Raw genomic sequence first — 15766 nt, 5'->3', positions numbered from 1 at the left:
TAATCACAACCAATCAGCTGTAAGATTAGGGTGGGATAAAACACCCTTACTCAGATCACAGGACTGATCTAATCAATTAAATGGAAGTTTCCAGAGGGGTGTGGCCTACTTCCAATGTAAGTGGACATTGTGGAAAATCTTGCTTGCTTCTTGCAGGGTCTGGATCCTGCACCTGGCTATTTGGCCTCCAAATTCATTGACTTGAACCAATGGCCCACAATACGGCCTGCCTATCCCGGAAGCGTTCCATCTGTCTTTCAGAATGTGGATTCATCTGCCTCTGCAGCCACCAGCCTGTAGTTTTCCTGCCAACCTTGGTTTTATCCGTCATTACAGCTATGTATCTCAGGAAAGCCTCCAGCCTTCCTGACTGACCCACAGACTTGGAACCTGGCTGGACTTGGGCTTTCCCTCTTCTACATCTGTTTGAACTATTTTCTTGATCTGTGTGTGTGTGTGTGTGTGTGTGTGTGTGTGTGTGTAGGTCACCAGTTTTGCTCCTCCAGATAAGCCAGTTAAAGACAAGCCCAAAACATTTATCCCAATCCAAGAGTGTGATTTATCATTCTTTTATTCTTGACGAACAAGGGGACTTTGTATTAAAAGACATTGTCTTATAATTCCATTTTCCCATGTCTTTTTGAAACCCCTCATATTGCTACCCAAATAAAGGTTCTGTTACAAATTATTTCAACCTAGCTCCTCTGTCAGTGTGTAGTCATAAAGTTATATGAATCTAAAAAATAATAGCTTGAGGTTTTGAAGGTTGATTGTTTCAGCACAGGACCAATTGATTTGGACAATAAGTAAGGGCATTAGCCCATAATATTGATCTAGGAGAGTAGGAAAAGAAGTTTTGAATTATAGTAATTATGTTGCTAGAGAATAATGGGATTAAATCTGAATTTTATTTGTTTTATATTTATCATACTCATTTAACATGTTTAATTTAAAGTGACCATATTTCTACCTCAAATAATTAAAAGAAAAGGCCCATATTGGCAGGAGCCAATGTCTTGGCTTGTTTTTTTAAGTATTTAGTAGCAAATTTGGGGGAAAGAACATAGTTGGTGAGTGTTTTGTTTTAAAGATCTGAAGAGAAAGACCTACTGTAAGATAAAAATTCCTTCTAACAGGGACCAGGTATCAGGCATCAAAGAACAAAAAATCATACCAGTGGTGCCCACCTTCCCGATATGATCAATGAAGACAAATGTGTGCAAAAGCAAATGTGGTGAAGAAAGTTGATGGTGCCCGGCTAACAAAAGAGATAGATCTGGGGTCTTAAAATATTGAAGATAAACAAGTGGCCATCTAGCTCAGAAGCAACAAAGCCCACATGGAAGAAGCACACCACCTGTGTGACCACAAGCTGTCGAAGGGATCAGGCATCAAAGAACAAAGAAATCATATCATTGTGAATAACAGGGAGTGCAGAGTGGAAACCCAAAGCCCATCTGTAGGCAACTGGACACCCGCCTTACTGAAGGATCGCCAGGAGGAGACAAGTCAGTCAGGTTGCAGGGTAGCAACGATGAAACATACAACTTTCCTCTACTTCTTAAATGCTTCCTCCTCGACTATCATGATCCCAATTCTACCTTACAAATCTGGCTAGACCAGAGGATGTACACTGGTACAGATAGGAACTGGAAACACAGGGAATCGAGGACAGATGATCCCTTCAGGGCCAGTGGTGAGAGTGGTGATACCTGGAGGGTGGAGGGAAGGTGGGGTAGAAAGGGTGAACCGATTACAAGGATATACATATAACCTCCTCCCTGGGGAAGGACAACAGAAAAGTGGGTGAAGGGAGACGTTGGACAGTGTAAGATATGACAAAATAATAACTTATAAATTATCAAGGGTTCATGAGGGAAGGGTCTGTGACAAGGGAGAGGGAAAAATGAGGAGCTGATATTAAGGGCTCAAGTAGAAAGCAAATGTTTTGAGAATGATGATGGCAACAAATGTGCTTGACACAATGGATGGATGGATGGATTGTGAGAAGAATTGTACGAGCCCCCAATAAAATGATTTTTTTAAAGAAAAATTGAAAAAAAAATTCCTTCTAATTAAAAAGAACCTTGGTCTGTCTCATCACAGAAAACGAGAAAGAGCTACATAGTAGGGATCAGCCTTAGCCTAGAGAACATGCAGAATCGGCCTTGCTTTGGTATGGACCAAATTAGGTTATTATGCACAATAATTACCATATTTCAACCAAGTGAGTTCTTTATTTCAGTAATAAGCACTCATTTAAATTATTAAAATAGGTAGCATACTTTGCCTTATAAGGAAGTAACTATCATAGTTAACATTACATGATAAAACTTAATTAAAATATAAGAATGAGTTTCTTCCTCCTTAAAATTTTGCTAATATTTAACTATTAACTAGTAAGCATAGGAAACACTATTAATGTAACCATAAAAAAATATTCCATTTCTAAATCTAATTCCAAAAATAACTTGTCAGATCATAAATGTATTGAGTACTAATTCACTAGGCACTTAGATACTTGTGAGACAATTAAAAATACTGCACTGGAGAAAGACCTTTTGCCATCTGAAATATGACACATTTGGGAGGCTGAAGAATTCATATTTAACACATTCCATTTGTAATGTTGAGATTCTGAGCAATCAAAACAATTATACCCTTGAGCATCCCTGATTTTAAAATTCTTCTCACTGTTTCCTTAAACTGATTTCTACCCAGGGAGTCTTTCCCAGTTCTAAGGCAAGAGAGAGGAAAAAAGCAAAAAGATTTCCTAAATAAGAATTAATACAAAAGAATAGGAATGTAAGAGAAGGAATGAATTAACTCTTGAAGCCTTGTTCCCTGTTGTTCAATTGTGCTTTTAACGTGCAATTTTCTCCTCAAGGAAAATCTTAATTTAAAGGAACAAGAAGTACAATCTTTAGTATCTGCAGAAGAATATTATTTCACTTGTGCTAAAGTTAGCAAATGATTGAAACTAAGAAAAAAAAACACTGGAAATACATCTTTACCCTAAGTTATATAATGCTATTCAACAGAGTAATTACCTGATACTTTGGTACAGAGCATTGTGAAACAAGTATTACCCAAAGGTAGAAATTTTCCCTTTGCTGTTTTAAGAAATTCCTAAGGGAGGAGTTTGAAATTTGTATGTCAATTTAAGGAAATGTCACTTTCATCACCTAAATTATATATACCTCCTAGGAGGGCGATTTAAAGGGTTGGGGGAGGAAGGCACACTGCTTTTTCCTCACAAGAAAAGGAATGCAGTCCATTCTTGTGGAGTATCTGCTATCTGTTTCCCCCTTTCTTTCTTCCTACCTCCCCTCTCTACCTCCCTTCTCTTCTTTCTCCCTCTCCCTTTCTCTCTCTCTAAATATAGATACATATAGATATGGGACCTAAAGGTCTGATGTGAGATCTTTATCGTCTTATTGATTTATTCTTCACAGTGGGACCCTCACTCAACCTGTCCTCCCATCACGCTTCATTAGTTCAACAAGCATTTATTCAATGTCTTCTGCATGTAACGAAACAGAAAGAAATATGACAGGCCTCTCACCTCCAGAATTTTGTAATCTCTACCAGGAGCAAGATAAAACATGATATTATATCACCAAGTAAACTCAGGGCCAATGATATAGGTACTATGCATTTCACATTTATGTACAATTTTAGATCTTCAAAACACTTCTGTGTATTTAAACCTCTGAACAAGCTGAAGAAATATACTGTGTTACCCCCACCTTAGTGATAAAGCATTTAAGAGTCAAAAATTTTAAGTGGCTTGTCTCAGATTATGAGTGGAGGAACCCAGTCCGGGTCTTCCGATTCTAAGCTCGGGACTCTTGAATACATGACCAGAATCCAGGGATTGGAGCACTCAGTGGGGCAACAGCAAGCCTTTGCTTAGATAGAGGTCGAAGCTCAACTAGATGGGGAGGTTGGCAGGAAAATATGAAGCCACCTGAGCAATGCCCAAACAATGTCCAAATTGACTGTGCTCTGCAGATATCTGGATTGTTCATTAATTTGTACTTCAGTACAATACGCAGATGTCCTTTACCTCCACAATAAGAGCTCTGCTTTCAGAAAGAGGAATGTAGAATATAATTTAAACGCTGGCCTGGAAGGGTCATGAAAATCACAGACACAAATCACACGGGTTGGATTTCTACGAATCCCTACACGTTTGGTGTTCCTTCAGCCCCAGCGCTTAGCTCGCCCACCTATGTCAGCACTCTCGTTCCAACCACTTTCTTGAAGATGTCAAGGATGACTAACCCTACCCCAAATTCTCCACGTAAACCCAATTTGGCCACCTGGCTCCAGCCCTGCCCCGGCGTCTTCCCTCCCTCCTGACAGAGGTGGTACCGAGTTCAGCTTCTGCAGGTCCCGTCACGATGTCGTTGCCAGCGCCGAGAGATGAGGGGTGACCTTTCGACTCCGTCCTTGGGGACCTCTCCCCGGCCGCGCGGCGCGGGCGTGGGGTCCCCCGGCTCCGGATCGCAGCGACGTCTCGCAGCACTAGCACGACGCCGGGCACCCGGGCGTGCCCCACTCCGCCCCATACTCCTGCCAACTGCAGGCGACTCGGCCCGGCAGCCAGTCCATCACTTCCCCAGGCAAGGGCCGGCCGGCCGGACCTCACGCAGGACTCCAGCGACTGCTCGGCGGCGGCGGCAGCAGCAGCCAAAGCCACCCGCCCCGGGTGCCCATCGCCGCCAACCTAGGACCCCCACCCTCAACCCCCCCAACGCTGGACCGCAGAGAAGCGTTTCTATGGGAACCCCCTGGGGATCACGTGACGCACTCGGGCGCCCAATCGGGTCTCCCTCCTGCGGGCGGCACTGCTTTGGGCCCTCCCTCTTGGCCCGCCCCCGCCCGCCGCTCCGGCCCGGCCCCGCCCCTTTCCTGCAGCGCCTCTGCGCCTGCGCACTCGGTCTGCGCGCGTCCCCGTCGCGAGCGCGCACCCGGGGCGCGTGGGGGCGGCGTCGGAGGCCGGAGACCTGGGAGCGTGTGAGGAGGAAGGGGCGGGCCGAGCGCGCAGGCCCACCACCGCCCGAGCCCCTGCTGCCGGCGACGCCCCGGAGCGGAAGAGGGAAGTGGAGGCGCCCGCCAGCGGCTTCCTGCTGGGCTGAGGCGGCTGTAGGAGGCCGAGGTAGCACCGAGGGGACGCCTGGGCCGCCGGTCGGGATCCGGGATGTCGAAGAACACCGTGTCGTCGGCCCGCTTCCGGAAGGTGGACGTGGATGAGTACGACGAGAACAAGTTCGTGGACGAGGAAGAGGGCGGCGACGGCCAGGCCGGGCCCGACGAGGGCGAGGTGGACTCCTGCCTGCGGCAATATCCTTGTGCTCGCCCCTCCCCACCCCGGACCCCTCCCCGCACCCCGGACCCCGGCGCCCGGCGGGCTCTCAGGACCGCGGGCGCTCGGGGTGGGGGGCGGGCGCGGGGCTGCTGCCCACCTGTCTGATCGCGGCCCCATTCGGAGAAGGGGCGCCTTCCCCTTTCGCCCCGAGGCCCCGGGCTCCCCCCGTCGGCCACCTGCCCTGGCGCCCCCCGAGTCCCGGCCGCGCCCGCTGGGCGCCTGCTGCCGGGGCGGCCGCCTCTTCCGCCCGGACGCCGCTTCCCGGGCGCCTGAGCCAGAAATCGTGTGTGTCCTCCGTGGGTTTGATGGGGAGCCGCGGCGCGGGCTTGTCTTGGTGTGTTTCTGGCGTTAGGCTGGTTTACGGGTTGCGCGGAGGGCAGGGGCGCCTCGTAGAGTTGAAGCCCGTGGGCTGCTTTATTATTGTTACTGCCTTTTTAACGAAAAAGAATGGCAACGTAGAGGCTGCGCAGCGTTTTCTAATCTTGGGAGGTGAGTACAACTCCCCCCACCCCTAAATAAAAACCTGAAAGGGAAGCTTGACCCCTTTACCTGCTAAGTAAAGGCCAATATAAAGAAAACAAGGGTGCATGTGAAGAATCCCTGGAAGTGCTTCAAGGAAGCCTATGAATAAAGGAGATGGGTTATTTGCATAAAGTAGAAGGGGTTCGTGATCCTGAAACGGTTCTCCTAAGTTAAAATGTAGCTGTCCACAGTACCTTGTTTTTTTTTCATCTTCGAACATTCATAACTTGTCATTAGCATTTGCAGCAGATCATTTTTTAAACCATTTAAATGGTGCAATAACCAAAGCTGTGGTTTTAGAGATTCACAGTGACCGATTTTAGGTCTTCCTAATTATTCTTTACCTACTTATTCATACAGGAGATAAGGAAAGCTTAGTATCCTCGTTCCTCGTGGGTGCCCTCTAAAATGATAATGGGAGGAAATGAACGAATGAAAATATTTGGTAGCAAGTATATCCAGCCTTCGAGGAGCCTAAACTACAGCAGTAAACATGGATTAGCGTGCAGATGTTCCTTTGACTTCTGAGATTATCACACTCCGCTGTTATTGTGCTTTACTTAAATGTTGCTGAAGTGTTTCTTGTTTTTTCACAAAAGCCTAGAAAAGGCGTGCTTCTCAAGAAGCTTAGGCCACATTGAAAATACAGTATCAGTACTTCCAGTATCAGACACCACCCACCAGAAATCTGTCAGATTTTCCAGAAGAGTGGTGTTTGGTGGATAAATGTGAGATGGATGCGTTTGAGGTGGCTTGCATCCGTATGGGTGAGGTCTATTGCCTCTGCTCTCCCTTTTGCTACCCAGGGCAGTAAATAGCCCTGCATGCACAGAGTGCATGAGATGAGGAAATACGTGAGCCCTGCGTGGTTTGCTTTCCTTGTAGGGGAATGACTACGTTCTGACAGCCTGATTGGCCTCTCATGTTTGCTTACTCACCGGAGTCTTCCCAGAGAGACCAAATTTAAGAGATCTTGTCGGAGAGAGTTTGAATTACCTTTATGAAATATGGAAGGAGATGCCAGAACCTAAGAGTCATATGAAGTATTACACTTTCTGTAATGTCCCTTCATTGATTTGAGAGATTGCTAATGGGTTTCATTCAGATTACCAGAATAATCTTCTAGATTGTACTTAATGCAGGACCCAAGAGTAGTAAAAGTAGGCCTAGTGAGAATCACATTAAAAGGTCCCTTTTCATTTGAGGGTTTAATAATGCTAATATGTCTGGGGAGGAGCCCTGGTGCTCAGTGGTTAAGCTAGCAGCTTGGCAGTTCAATCTACCCGTTTAGATTGTTGGACTTCTCTGGACACTGATTGCATGCATGTCTCACTAGAAAATGAAAGGTTATCCTGGTATTTGTTTTGATAGTCAAGATTTAAAAAAACAGCAACACTTCACGCTGGAGTTGACTAACAGAACTGCCCCACAGGGTTTCCAAGCTGGTAAATCTGTGGAAGCAGATGGCGGGCACATCTCACTCCTTGGAAGCCTCCAAGGGCAAGTTTAAACCGCCTGCCTTAGTCAGCACCCAGTGCTTAATCTCTGCGCCTGCAGGGCTCCTTGGTAGTAAAGATCCAAGGGTGAAAGAGTCTTATTTTTGAAAAATAAGTAAGTCTGAGGTTCTCTTTTATTTTCAATATTTTACTATTAATTGGCATTCCCGAAATTGGAATGTTGAATTTCAGTGTTGCACATAGTCATTTTTTTCTCCCTTTACATAAAGTCGAGTCCTAAAACCCAGTGGTTCATGAAAGTTAGACTGCTTACCTGAGTTCCGCCTTTGGCTGTGGTCCTTAACCCTCCTCACAGGAAACATGGCAGCTGCTCTGCAGGCCGCGCTGAAAAACCCCCCAATCAACACCAAGAGCCAGGCGGTCAAGGTGAGTCCAGACAACCGCGTTTTCCCTGCAGGTAGCCTCCCTCACCACAGTCCAGTGGGGCCTTATGGGTCGAACTCTTGGACGTTAACATGCGGGCAATTTAGTTTGATAGGTTTAAAATTTACCAAACAATCGCCCCCTCTACGGTTATGATAATGCTTCATGGCAGATCACAGTAAGTGTAAAAAGGTCAAGGGACTGAGAAATCTGTGGGCATTTTTAACGGAGGCCACAACTTGCTGAATTTTTTTTTAACATGTTGAACTTAAAACAGAGCCTTTAAGAATAATAAACAGACTTCACTTTTTCCCCCCAAAAAAATTTATTTAAGCTATTAGTAGATATTTATCATAGAAAACACAGACACTGGGATAAAAGGGGACTGTCTCACCACCCTAAGAGTACATGTTATTGTGTGTGGTGGATCTTGGCTAGTAGATTTTTTGTTTTTTAATAAAAATGGAATTTTATACAGCCTGCTTTTCAAAATAAAGCAATGTACATATGTTCTTCCTTTGATACTAGAGTATTTTTTAAAATTTAATTTTAATTAGCTGCTTATAAGTATAATATAGATTATAGATAATTTACTATACATGTGTACAATTATATATCATCTCCTTGGATCGCTTGTTTATTGACCTTTTTTATTTCCTGTACTGAGATGAAATGTTTTTTTTAATCTTCATTACTTTGGACAAATTGACTCCCAAGAATGCAAAAAAAAAAAAAAAAGACTTGTGCATCTGGTATGGCCAAATGGCCCTCCCAAAAGACTGTGCGATGGACACTCCGACAGCCACCTTTCATTCTTAGGCCCCTTTGCTTGTTTGAAGCGAAGCGCACATCACTGGCCCTACTGCCAGTGGCTGGGAATACGTCCCTAACTGCGGAGTGGTAAGAGTCACTCAGAGAGGTGCATAATAACAGTCTAGGACACAGGGAAGAAGGGCTTTGGATTCTCAAAGTTATGAGGCGCTTCACTGACATTTCCATTTAACCACTCTCTGCTTTTAGATGAGTGAGTGTCGTCACAGTTTTGCACTACAGGCAAAGATGTTTTCCTAAACCGAGTAATGGCCTATTCTCCAAACTGAAGGTAGCGAGAGGTGGTAGAGACAGACGCTTTGTCAAATCTCGACCAGCATGGGCGCTGGCCTTGTCACTTTGTCTTGAGTAGCAAGAGAACCAGTAGAAAGGTCGAATTCAGTGTCTCATTTGCTTGTCTTGGGGAACAAGAAAATAACTGCTTTGGAGGAGCCTTTTGTTGAATCAAAAGATCATTATTGATAGAGCTGAAATATCTGTCATCTATCGTAAAATAACAAGGAGCCCTGGCGGTGCTGCTGGGGAAGAGTTGGACTGTGAACCACAGGCCAGCCGTTCAAGCCCATCATCCGCTCTGAGGGGGGGACAGCCTCAGAAACTGCACAGGGCCACTACAGTGGGAAACTGCTCAAGGGCAGTGTGGGTTTTGTGGAATAGCAGTGCGTAAACATCTCTGCAGGGTAGTTCACCCCTGATTAGACCTATGAATTGCTTTCCTTGTTCTGGGAGTTTGAAGATCAAGAAGTAAAATTTAAACATTAATTTGATTATCATCATTTTGATCTCAAATTCTGTCGTCTCTGCCTTCAAGTTTTTAAAGATATAAAGACTATGTGGACCTTCTCACCACTGTCGTGCGACTCACCAGTTCACTGGCATTGATTGCCTGTGAAATTTCAGTGGCATCCTAATTGGTCTGCCCACCCTCCGTTTATGCTCAGTATAGGAGCCATGTGATCCTGTTACCATGTCAGTCAGGTTATGTCACTGCTCTGCCTGAAAACCCTCCCAAGGCCTCACTTCTCAAAGTGAAAGCCACAACCCTCAGGCTACCTTTTGTGACCTGGCCTCCCCTCACCTATCTGACTTCCTCTCCTGCTAGTCCCTCCCGTGGTACTTCAGCCACACTGCATGGTCTTGGAATCCCTTGAACACACTAACCACACACTCAGCCTTCCTCCGATGTCCCTATGCCACACCTTCCTCGGATGTCCCTATGCCACCTCTCTCACATCCTTCAGGTCTTTACTCACGTGTCACCTTCTCAGCCTTTGCTTTCTCAGCTCGTAACCACACACGTCTAACTGTTCTGTTTGCTTACCCCCAGGACCGAGCAGGCAGCATTGTCTTGAAGGTGCTCATCTCTTTTAAGGCTAATGACATTGAAAAGGCGGTTCAGTCCCTGGACAAGAGCGGCGTGGATCTCCTAATGAAGTATATTTATAAAGGTTTTGAGAGCCCCTCCGACAACAGCAGTGCTGTGCTGCTGCAGTGGCATGAAAAGGTAAGTTAGAGTTACAAAGCCACACAACTAGCTCCTTTGCCACAGAGAACACGAACACCAGCTAAGTGACATCTTTGTGAAAACTAATGTCTGCATGAAGATGGAGGCTCAGGTTTCTGCCTGCTAGCCTTAGTCACAGTGATTCTGATGTACAGCATTTGTTTTATACTCAGTAATGGTTTTTCATTGAATGTCATCTTGAACTTTAAAAGCTTTGCAAAAGAACTTAAAATTGTCTCTTTTTTTCCTGTTTCCATTCCATTGTATGTTCTCATATAAGCAGGTGCTAGTTCAGGATCCGTTTTATAAAAAGACAGAATGTTTTAGTAAAATAATCTTAAATAGCCAACTCTTCTAGCATAGCGTTAATCTAAACCATATAGCTTTTACCATATGTACTTATGTATGAGTCAAGTTTTTCAGCACATTTTGTATGCATTTTTGTCGTAAAGTTAGGTCCCTCCGCTGATATTCTGGTCGGCTTATACTCAAGTATATATGGTAAGTAGGACCAACTACAGTTCCGGGTATATTTTCTAACATCTGGCAATTCCCCAAACTCCATCTTTGGAAATTATGAATGTTTGTCTTGAGTCTGTGAGGGAAAACACATACACATAGGAGGTTAGACTAGGTAGGAAAGCTTGCTGTTTCGCTGTGGTCAAATCCATTTGTCTCTCATACACTATCAAACGAAGAGTCAGTAGCATCCCTCCTGAGATAGCCCAGTCCCACACCCTTTATCCCACATTACCTTGAGTGGCCTCTGCTGACTGTCGGCCACGTTTGATCAGGCGTCCACTTTATGGAGCTCTGCTCCTCGCCACTTTGTGTTCCGCTTAATCCTCACAGCTGCCCTACGATGTGTGTACACCTTCATCCTCACTTATGGCCCATGCAGCCCAGGGCAGTGTAGGCCATGGCCAACATTGGTTGGTGGCGTATATTCTAGGCCTGCTTCCAAGTGCAGGCTCATTGGATCCTCACAAGTACCGAGAGGCAACAAGAACAAAATAAATCATTTAAAATGTTTTTAAAATTAAAGACATGGAGGAGCTACGAACCAGGATCAAGGAGCATGCTGACTAAATGCCAGGTGGGAACCTGGGTTGGATCCTGGGAGAGAAAAAGGGCAGGAGCAAGAAGATGGACATCTTCACAGGTCCCTCACATCAGCCACCAGCTTCTGCCGGGCTTTTTTACCCTCCTGAGACCCAACCCCTCTGGGGCAGCAGTTCTCAGCCTCTCCTCGTCTCTTGCTGGAGCTGCTTTGCTATTCTCCCAGCCTCCAGTTTAGACTCCAGAATCTCTGCCTTCATGAAGTTCATGAAGGCAGAGGCTTTGTGGGTTTTGTTTATTACTGAGTGTTAAGAACCGTACCTGGTGTATCACAGGTGCTCCAGAAATATTTATCAAATTAAGAAATTCAAAACCTGTATCTTTATTTTAAAAGTGTTGCTTAAGGTAAGAATTGATCCCTCGGGGTTCTGTCACGCTTCCCCTGTGTTTTTTTGCAGGCACTGGCTGCTGGCGGGGTCGGGTCCATCGTCCGAGTCTTGACTGCAAGGAAGACGGTGTAGCCCAGCCGGCACTGGGCATTGGCCGAGGTGTGCGAGCTGCTGGTACCGAGACCAAAACCACCGAATGCCCCCGCTGCCCGCTGGGCAGCCTCTGTGTCTGTCTCTCAACTTTACCTTCTTGCTTCTCCTTCTCCGTCTCTCTAAAGATGAAAATTACACATGCCAGTTTTTCATGACAATGGAGACAATACAGAGCTGAAGTGTTTCATGCTTCTCAAAACCATTTCAGTGATGTAGATACCTGTCTGTTGGTAGGATCAGGTACATTCAGGTTGAAATGTACAATTTCAACTGCTATTGGCTGGGGTTTTTTTTAGTTTGATTTTATCTGAATTTGAGGCCAGCGTTTTAACTCCTAGCTAGCCAGGCAGTGGTTCATGCACACACACGAATGGCTGGCAACTTTTACCCCTACAAAACTGGACCATAATTCCAACTTAAGCAAACTATATTTCTGGAACAGGCGGTGGGTGTGCACCACTCCCAAGTGCCCGCCATGTCCGCTGCCCTCCAGACCATCTCTGCGGCGAGTGTAAATGCGCTGCTTCCCCTTAGCATCCATCACTCATTGCTTCTCCGGTTCTCGTCCTCACCCAGGGTCCAGAGTAAGGACTCCTGCTCTGTACAAATGAATCTATCAAATAAAGAACCTGATTAGTATGAGCATACCACTTTTGTTCTAATGGCCCTATTTGAATAAGAGCAACAACTAAATAACCATTGGAACTTAACAGAAAGAATGCAGAAACTGGTGTAATTACAACTGGATAGCCTCTGAATGAAATGCTCTTTTCCATAGGAATCTCATATCTGCCTCAGACAAAATGAGGTGCAGAACTAGTACAGTATGCCCTCCAAATGTTTTCAGTATTCTTCAGGGTAATTGGGATCTCAAAAGATTTGGTTCTGATCCAAACAAATTACACATTCCATGTTTTATCACAGTGGTTTGGTTTTTTTTTTTTAAAAAAAGCCACACAGCAAAAAGTGTTTACTTTGTTGGACAGACCAAACTGCTTTCTCAAAAAAAAAAAAAAAGACTGGTGCTTTTCCAAAACTAGTCTGAGTAGCTCCAAAACAGATCCCTAATGCATAGGCCCAGAGAGAAACCCGCCTGCATTGTAAGTGTTCACATTGCCACCAGTTTCATCACCACTGGCTTACATGAAAACTGGTGCAAAGGTCCTGTAAACTCTTTGCTGTTTTTGATAACGCTTTGTCTTTTTGATTTGTAAAAATGATAAAATTTCAGAAAATAAAATGTCAGTGTTGAATATTTTATTTCTCTAAAGCCTTTTAATGGTTATGAATATGAGTGTAAAGAAAGAGCCTCTGCTGCCACCAGCAGGCAGTTGTCCTGATGAAAACTCATTGGGTGTGGAGGGCTCATGGGATTGGTTCAGACCAGGGCTCCTCAAGCTTTAAATGGGGGCCAGTTCACTGTCCCTCAGACCTGTTGGAGGGCGGGACTATAGTTAAAATATATATATATGAACAAATTGCTAGGCACAGTGCACATACCTTATTTTGAAGTTTAAAAAAGCGGGGCTAAAACACCTGGTGAGCTGGATAAATGTCCTGCGTGGGGTCATCGGGGCCCTAGTTTGAGGATGCCTGGTTTATACAAACACAAGCCAGTGAACTGGAGGGGAAGTGACTGAGACTCTGCAGTGGTACCCCTGACTGCCAGCTGAACACCTGCAGGGTCACGACCCAAGGACCCAGCATCTAACTCACGGATTCTCAAGCTTATAAGACCTGCCCTCTTTCCAGAAAAAAAATTGCCCGTCACTCCCCTTGCAGTAGAAGCTTTTGTACTGTATCCCATAGTCCAGTGTAAAGTGTAGATGTCCCTTTTTGCAGGCCTTGCCCTGGGTCGTTCTAGCACCCCTCACAAGGGCAGTTCGACCCACTTTGAGAAACCCCAGTGGAGGTCAAACACTAATCCACTTGCTGTTAAGACAATGCCAACCCCTAGTAACTCTGGGTGTCAGAATTGTGCTCTGCAAGGTTTTCAACGGCTGGCTTCTCAGAAGTAAATCAGTAGGCTTTCCTCCAAGGTACCCACCACTGGGTAGACTCAAGCCCCCCACGTTTTGGTTAAAAGCTGAGCATGTTTACCATCCTCCCCACTCTAGGACTTAGACCAAACTCTGTTGACATTGAGTCAGTTCAGACCTTCAGCAACCCAGTGGGACAAAGAACTTCCCCTATCAGGCTTCTGAGACCCTAAATCTCTAGCAGCAGATGGCCACATCTTTCCCCCATGGAGCATCTGGGGGGCTCACACTGCAGCCCCTGAGTGTGCTGCCTAACCCTCCACGGGTGCCTCCAGGGATCTCCAGCTAAAGATGGTGCAGATCAGCCTAGCAGCTGCACCCACTTCCTGCCAGCGTCTCACACCCTCTCTCACGCCTCACGTAGATTCCTTGTCTACCTGCAGCATTCATTTCCTCAGACTGCTGTAACAACGCCACCAAGTGGGTGGCTATAAAGAACAGAAATGTGTTGTCTCCCTGAGATGCTGGCAGTCCGAATCTGCATCAACTATGCTGATTCTGAGGCCTTAGAAACTCTCCCCGCTTCTGGTAGCTGCTAGCAATCCTTGGATTCCGGCCTTCAGATGGCACCTTTCCTGTGTATGCCTGTGTTCTCTGCTTTTCTAAAACATCACTCAGCACAGATCAGAGCATCCCCTACTCGTGATGGCCTCCTGAAACAGCTGACAGCATCTGTAAGACAGATCCTGCTTCCAGGTCACATTCTCCAGTGCTTAAGACTCAAGCCTCTCCTTTGGCGAGACACTGTTTGGCCTCTCCCACCTACTCCCAGCTGCCTCTGCTTTCTGCTTGCTAACTGTACTTTTCAAAGCATGAAGGACTTAACGGCAAGTCAGAGGACCATAAGTTAAGAAATGCTAAGCAATAGATGCCAGAGGTAGTCAAACAAACCCCTTACATACTAAAAGGAAAGCAAAAGTGATACTGTAATACTAGGCATAAAATCCTTTGTCACATCTTTCATGACTGAAAGAGGAGGGAGATCGTGTGGCTCCAGATCCTACAGTACCAAGAAGAATGGGCATGATTGAAGTTGGCCAGCCCATCAGCTTCGCTCATTGGAAATGGTAACATTTAGACCAGGGCAGCCTAGGGATGGACACAGCGGGCTCCAACGCTGCATCCTGCTAACACTGACGGGCCACAGTGTGGTGCAGCGGGAAGAGGATCAGACGGTCAAGATTAATTGGGGAGGAGAGATCTAAATGCCAGGGGGTTCTCAAGGACACAAAAGTGTGTGTGTGTGTGTGTGTGTGTGTATGTGTGTGTGTGTGTGTGTGTGTGTGTGTGTGTGTGCGCGTTACTGTTCGTTCCCCTTTATTTTGGCTTCACTATTTTTAAATTGGTGGGTCGGGGATTACAGGGAGACGACACTCTTTTGTTCATTAGTAGCTCCATTTACTGAGCCTACTTAAACCTAATGAGGAAATAAGAGGTAAGCAGTCCATACCATACAGTGTAGTACTTGGCTGTAAAGACATAGTGCTGGGGGACAGCAAAACCTGGGTGGTCTGGAGCTGTTCTGTGAGTCAGACCCTTGAACTCCATCTTACAGGAGCAGAAAGCCAGAATGCTGCCCAGGTGACTTCAAGAGGGAAGAAGAGAAACAGTGTTGTTGGTTTAGCCGTCACTGTCCCTGTAGTGTTAGTGTTTTAGCAGGAAGTTAAGTTGGAACGAGCGAAAGTGACCTACCAAGAGGGCTGGGCTTGGATAAAGTAGATCTCCGTGGGAGATTCAGGAAAGCCATGAGATTATAGAGAACCAGGACTTGGTTCTTCTAACCCAAATAGAGCCTGATGGTCACTTGTCTGACGCCTTTCATAGTAGTGAACAGAGAAGTCACGCCGTATTCTACTGAAAAGAAAATAGCTAGCGGTTAGCAATGGAGAGCTTTGCTTATTTAAAGTACACATGCATAATTTTGTGTTTTACATCACTACCTTAAGATGGTCAGTTCTGTTCACTGGAAGCCCCTGAGTGGTGCAAACAGTTAAGCACTGGACCACGCTCCAAAA

At 45.7% G+C, this 15766-nt stretch overlaps 2 protein-coding genes across 3 annotated transcripts in view; one reads left to right on the top strand and one right to left on the bottom strand.

Moving 5' to 3' along the window:
- The window catches only part of RGL1 (ral guanine nucleotide dissociation stimulator like 1), a 337768-nt gene extending 333128 nt beyond the window's left edge, over positions 1-4640 (bottom strand). The window contains exon 1 of the mRNA XM_075528264.1: positions 4378-4640. The gene's annotated coding sequence lies outside the window, so the exon portion shown is untranslated. The remainder of the gene's footprint in view (positions 1-4377) is intronic.
- A 382-nt stretch (positions 4641-5022) lies between these two features.
- On the top strand, positions 5023-12970 carry ARPC5 (actin related protein 2/3 complex subunit 5). 2 transcript variants are annotated; one of them, XM_075528247.1, is made up of 4 exons: positions 5023-5350; positions 7708-7779; positions 9980-10111; positions 11629-12970. In XM_075528247.1, the coding sequence occupies exons 1-4, from the start codon at positions 5207-5209 to the stop codon at positions 11689-11691; spliced, it is 411 nt and encodes a 136-aa protein (XP_075384362.1). In that variant the 5' UTR covers positions 5023-5206; the 3' UTR covers positions 11692-12970. The 2 variants fall into 2 exon arrangements, with proteins under 2 accessions (XP_075384362.1, XP_075384356.1); XM_075528241.1 differs by having other exon boundaries at positions 5037-5350; positions 9935-10111.
- The last annotated feature ends 2796 nt before the right edge of the window (positions 12971-15766 follow it).

Source organism: Tenrec ecaudatus, chromosome 1 (genome assembly GCF_050624435.1).
Source record: "Tenrec ecaudatus isolate mTenEca1 chromosome 1, mTenEca1.hap1, whole genome shotgun sequence".
NCBI classification, from domain to species: Eukaryota; Metazoa; Chordata; class Mammalia; order Afrosoricida; family Tenrecidae; genus Tenrec; species Tenrec ecaudatus.
The sequence above is the reverse complement of the archived record's forward strand: the minus strand, read 5'-3'. Positions and strand labels throughout refer to the sequence as shown.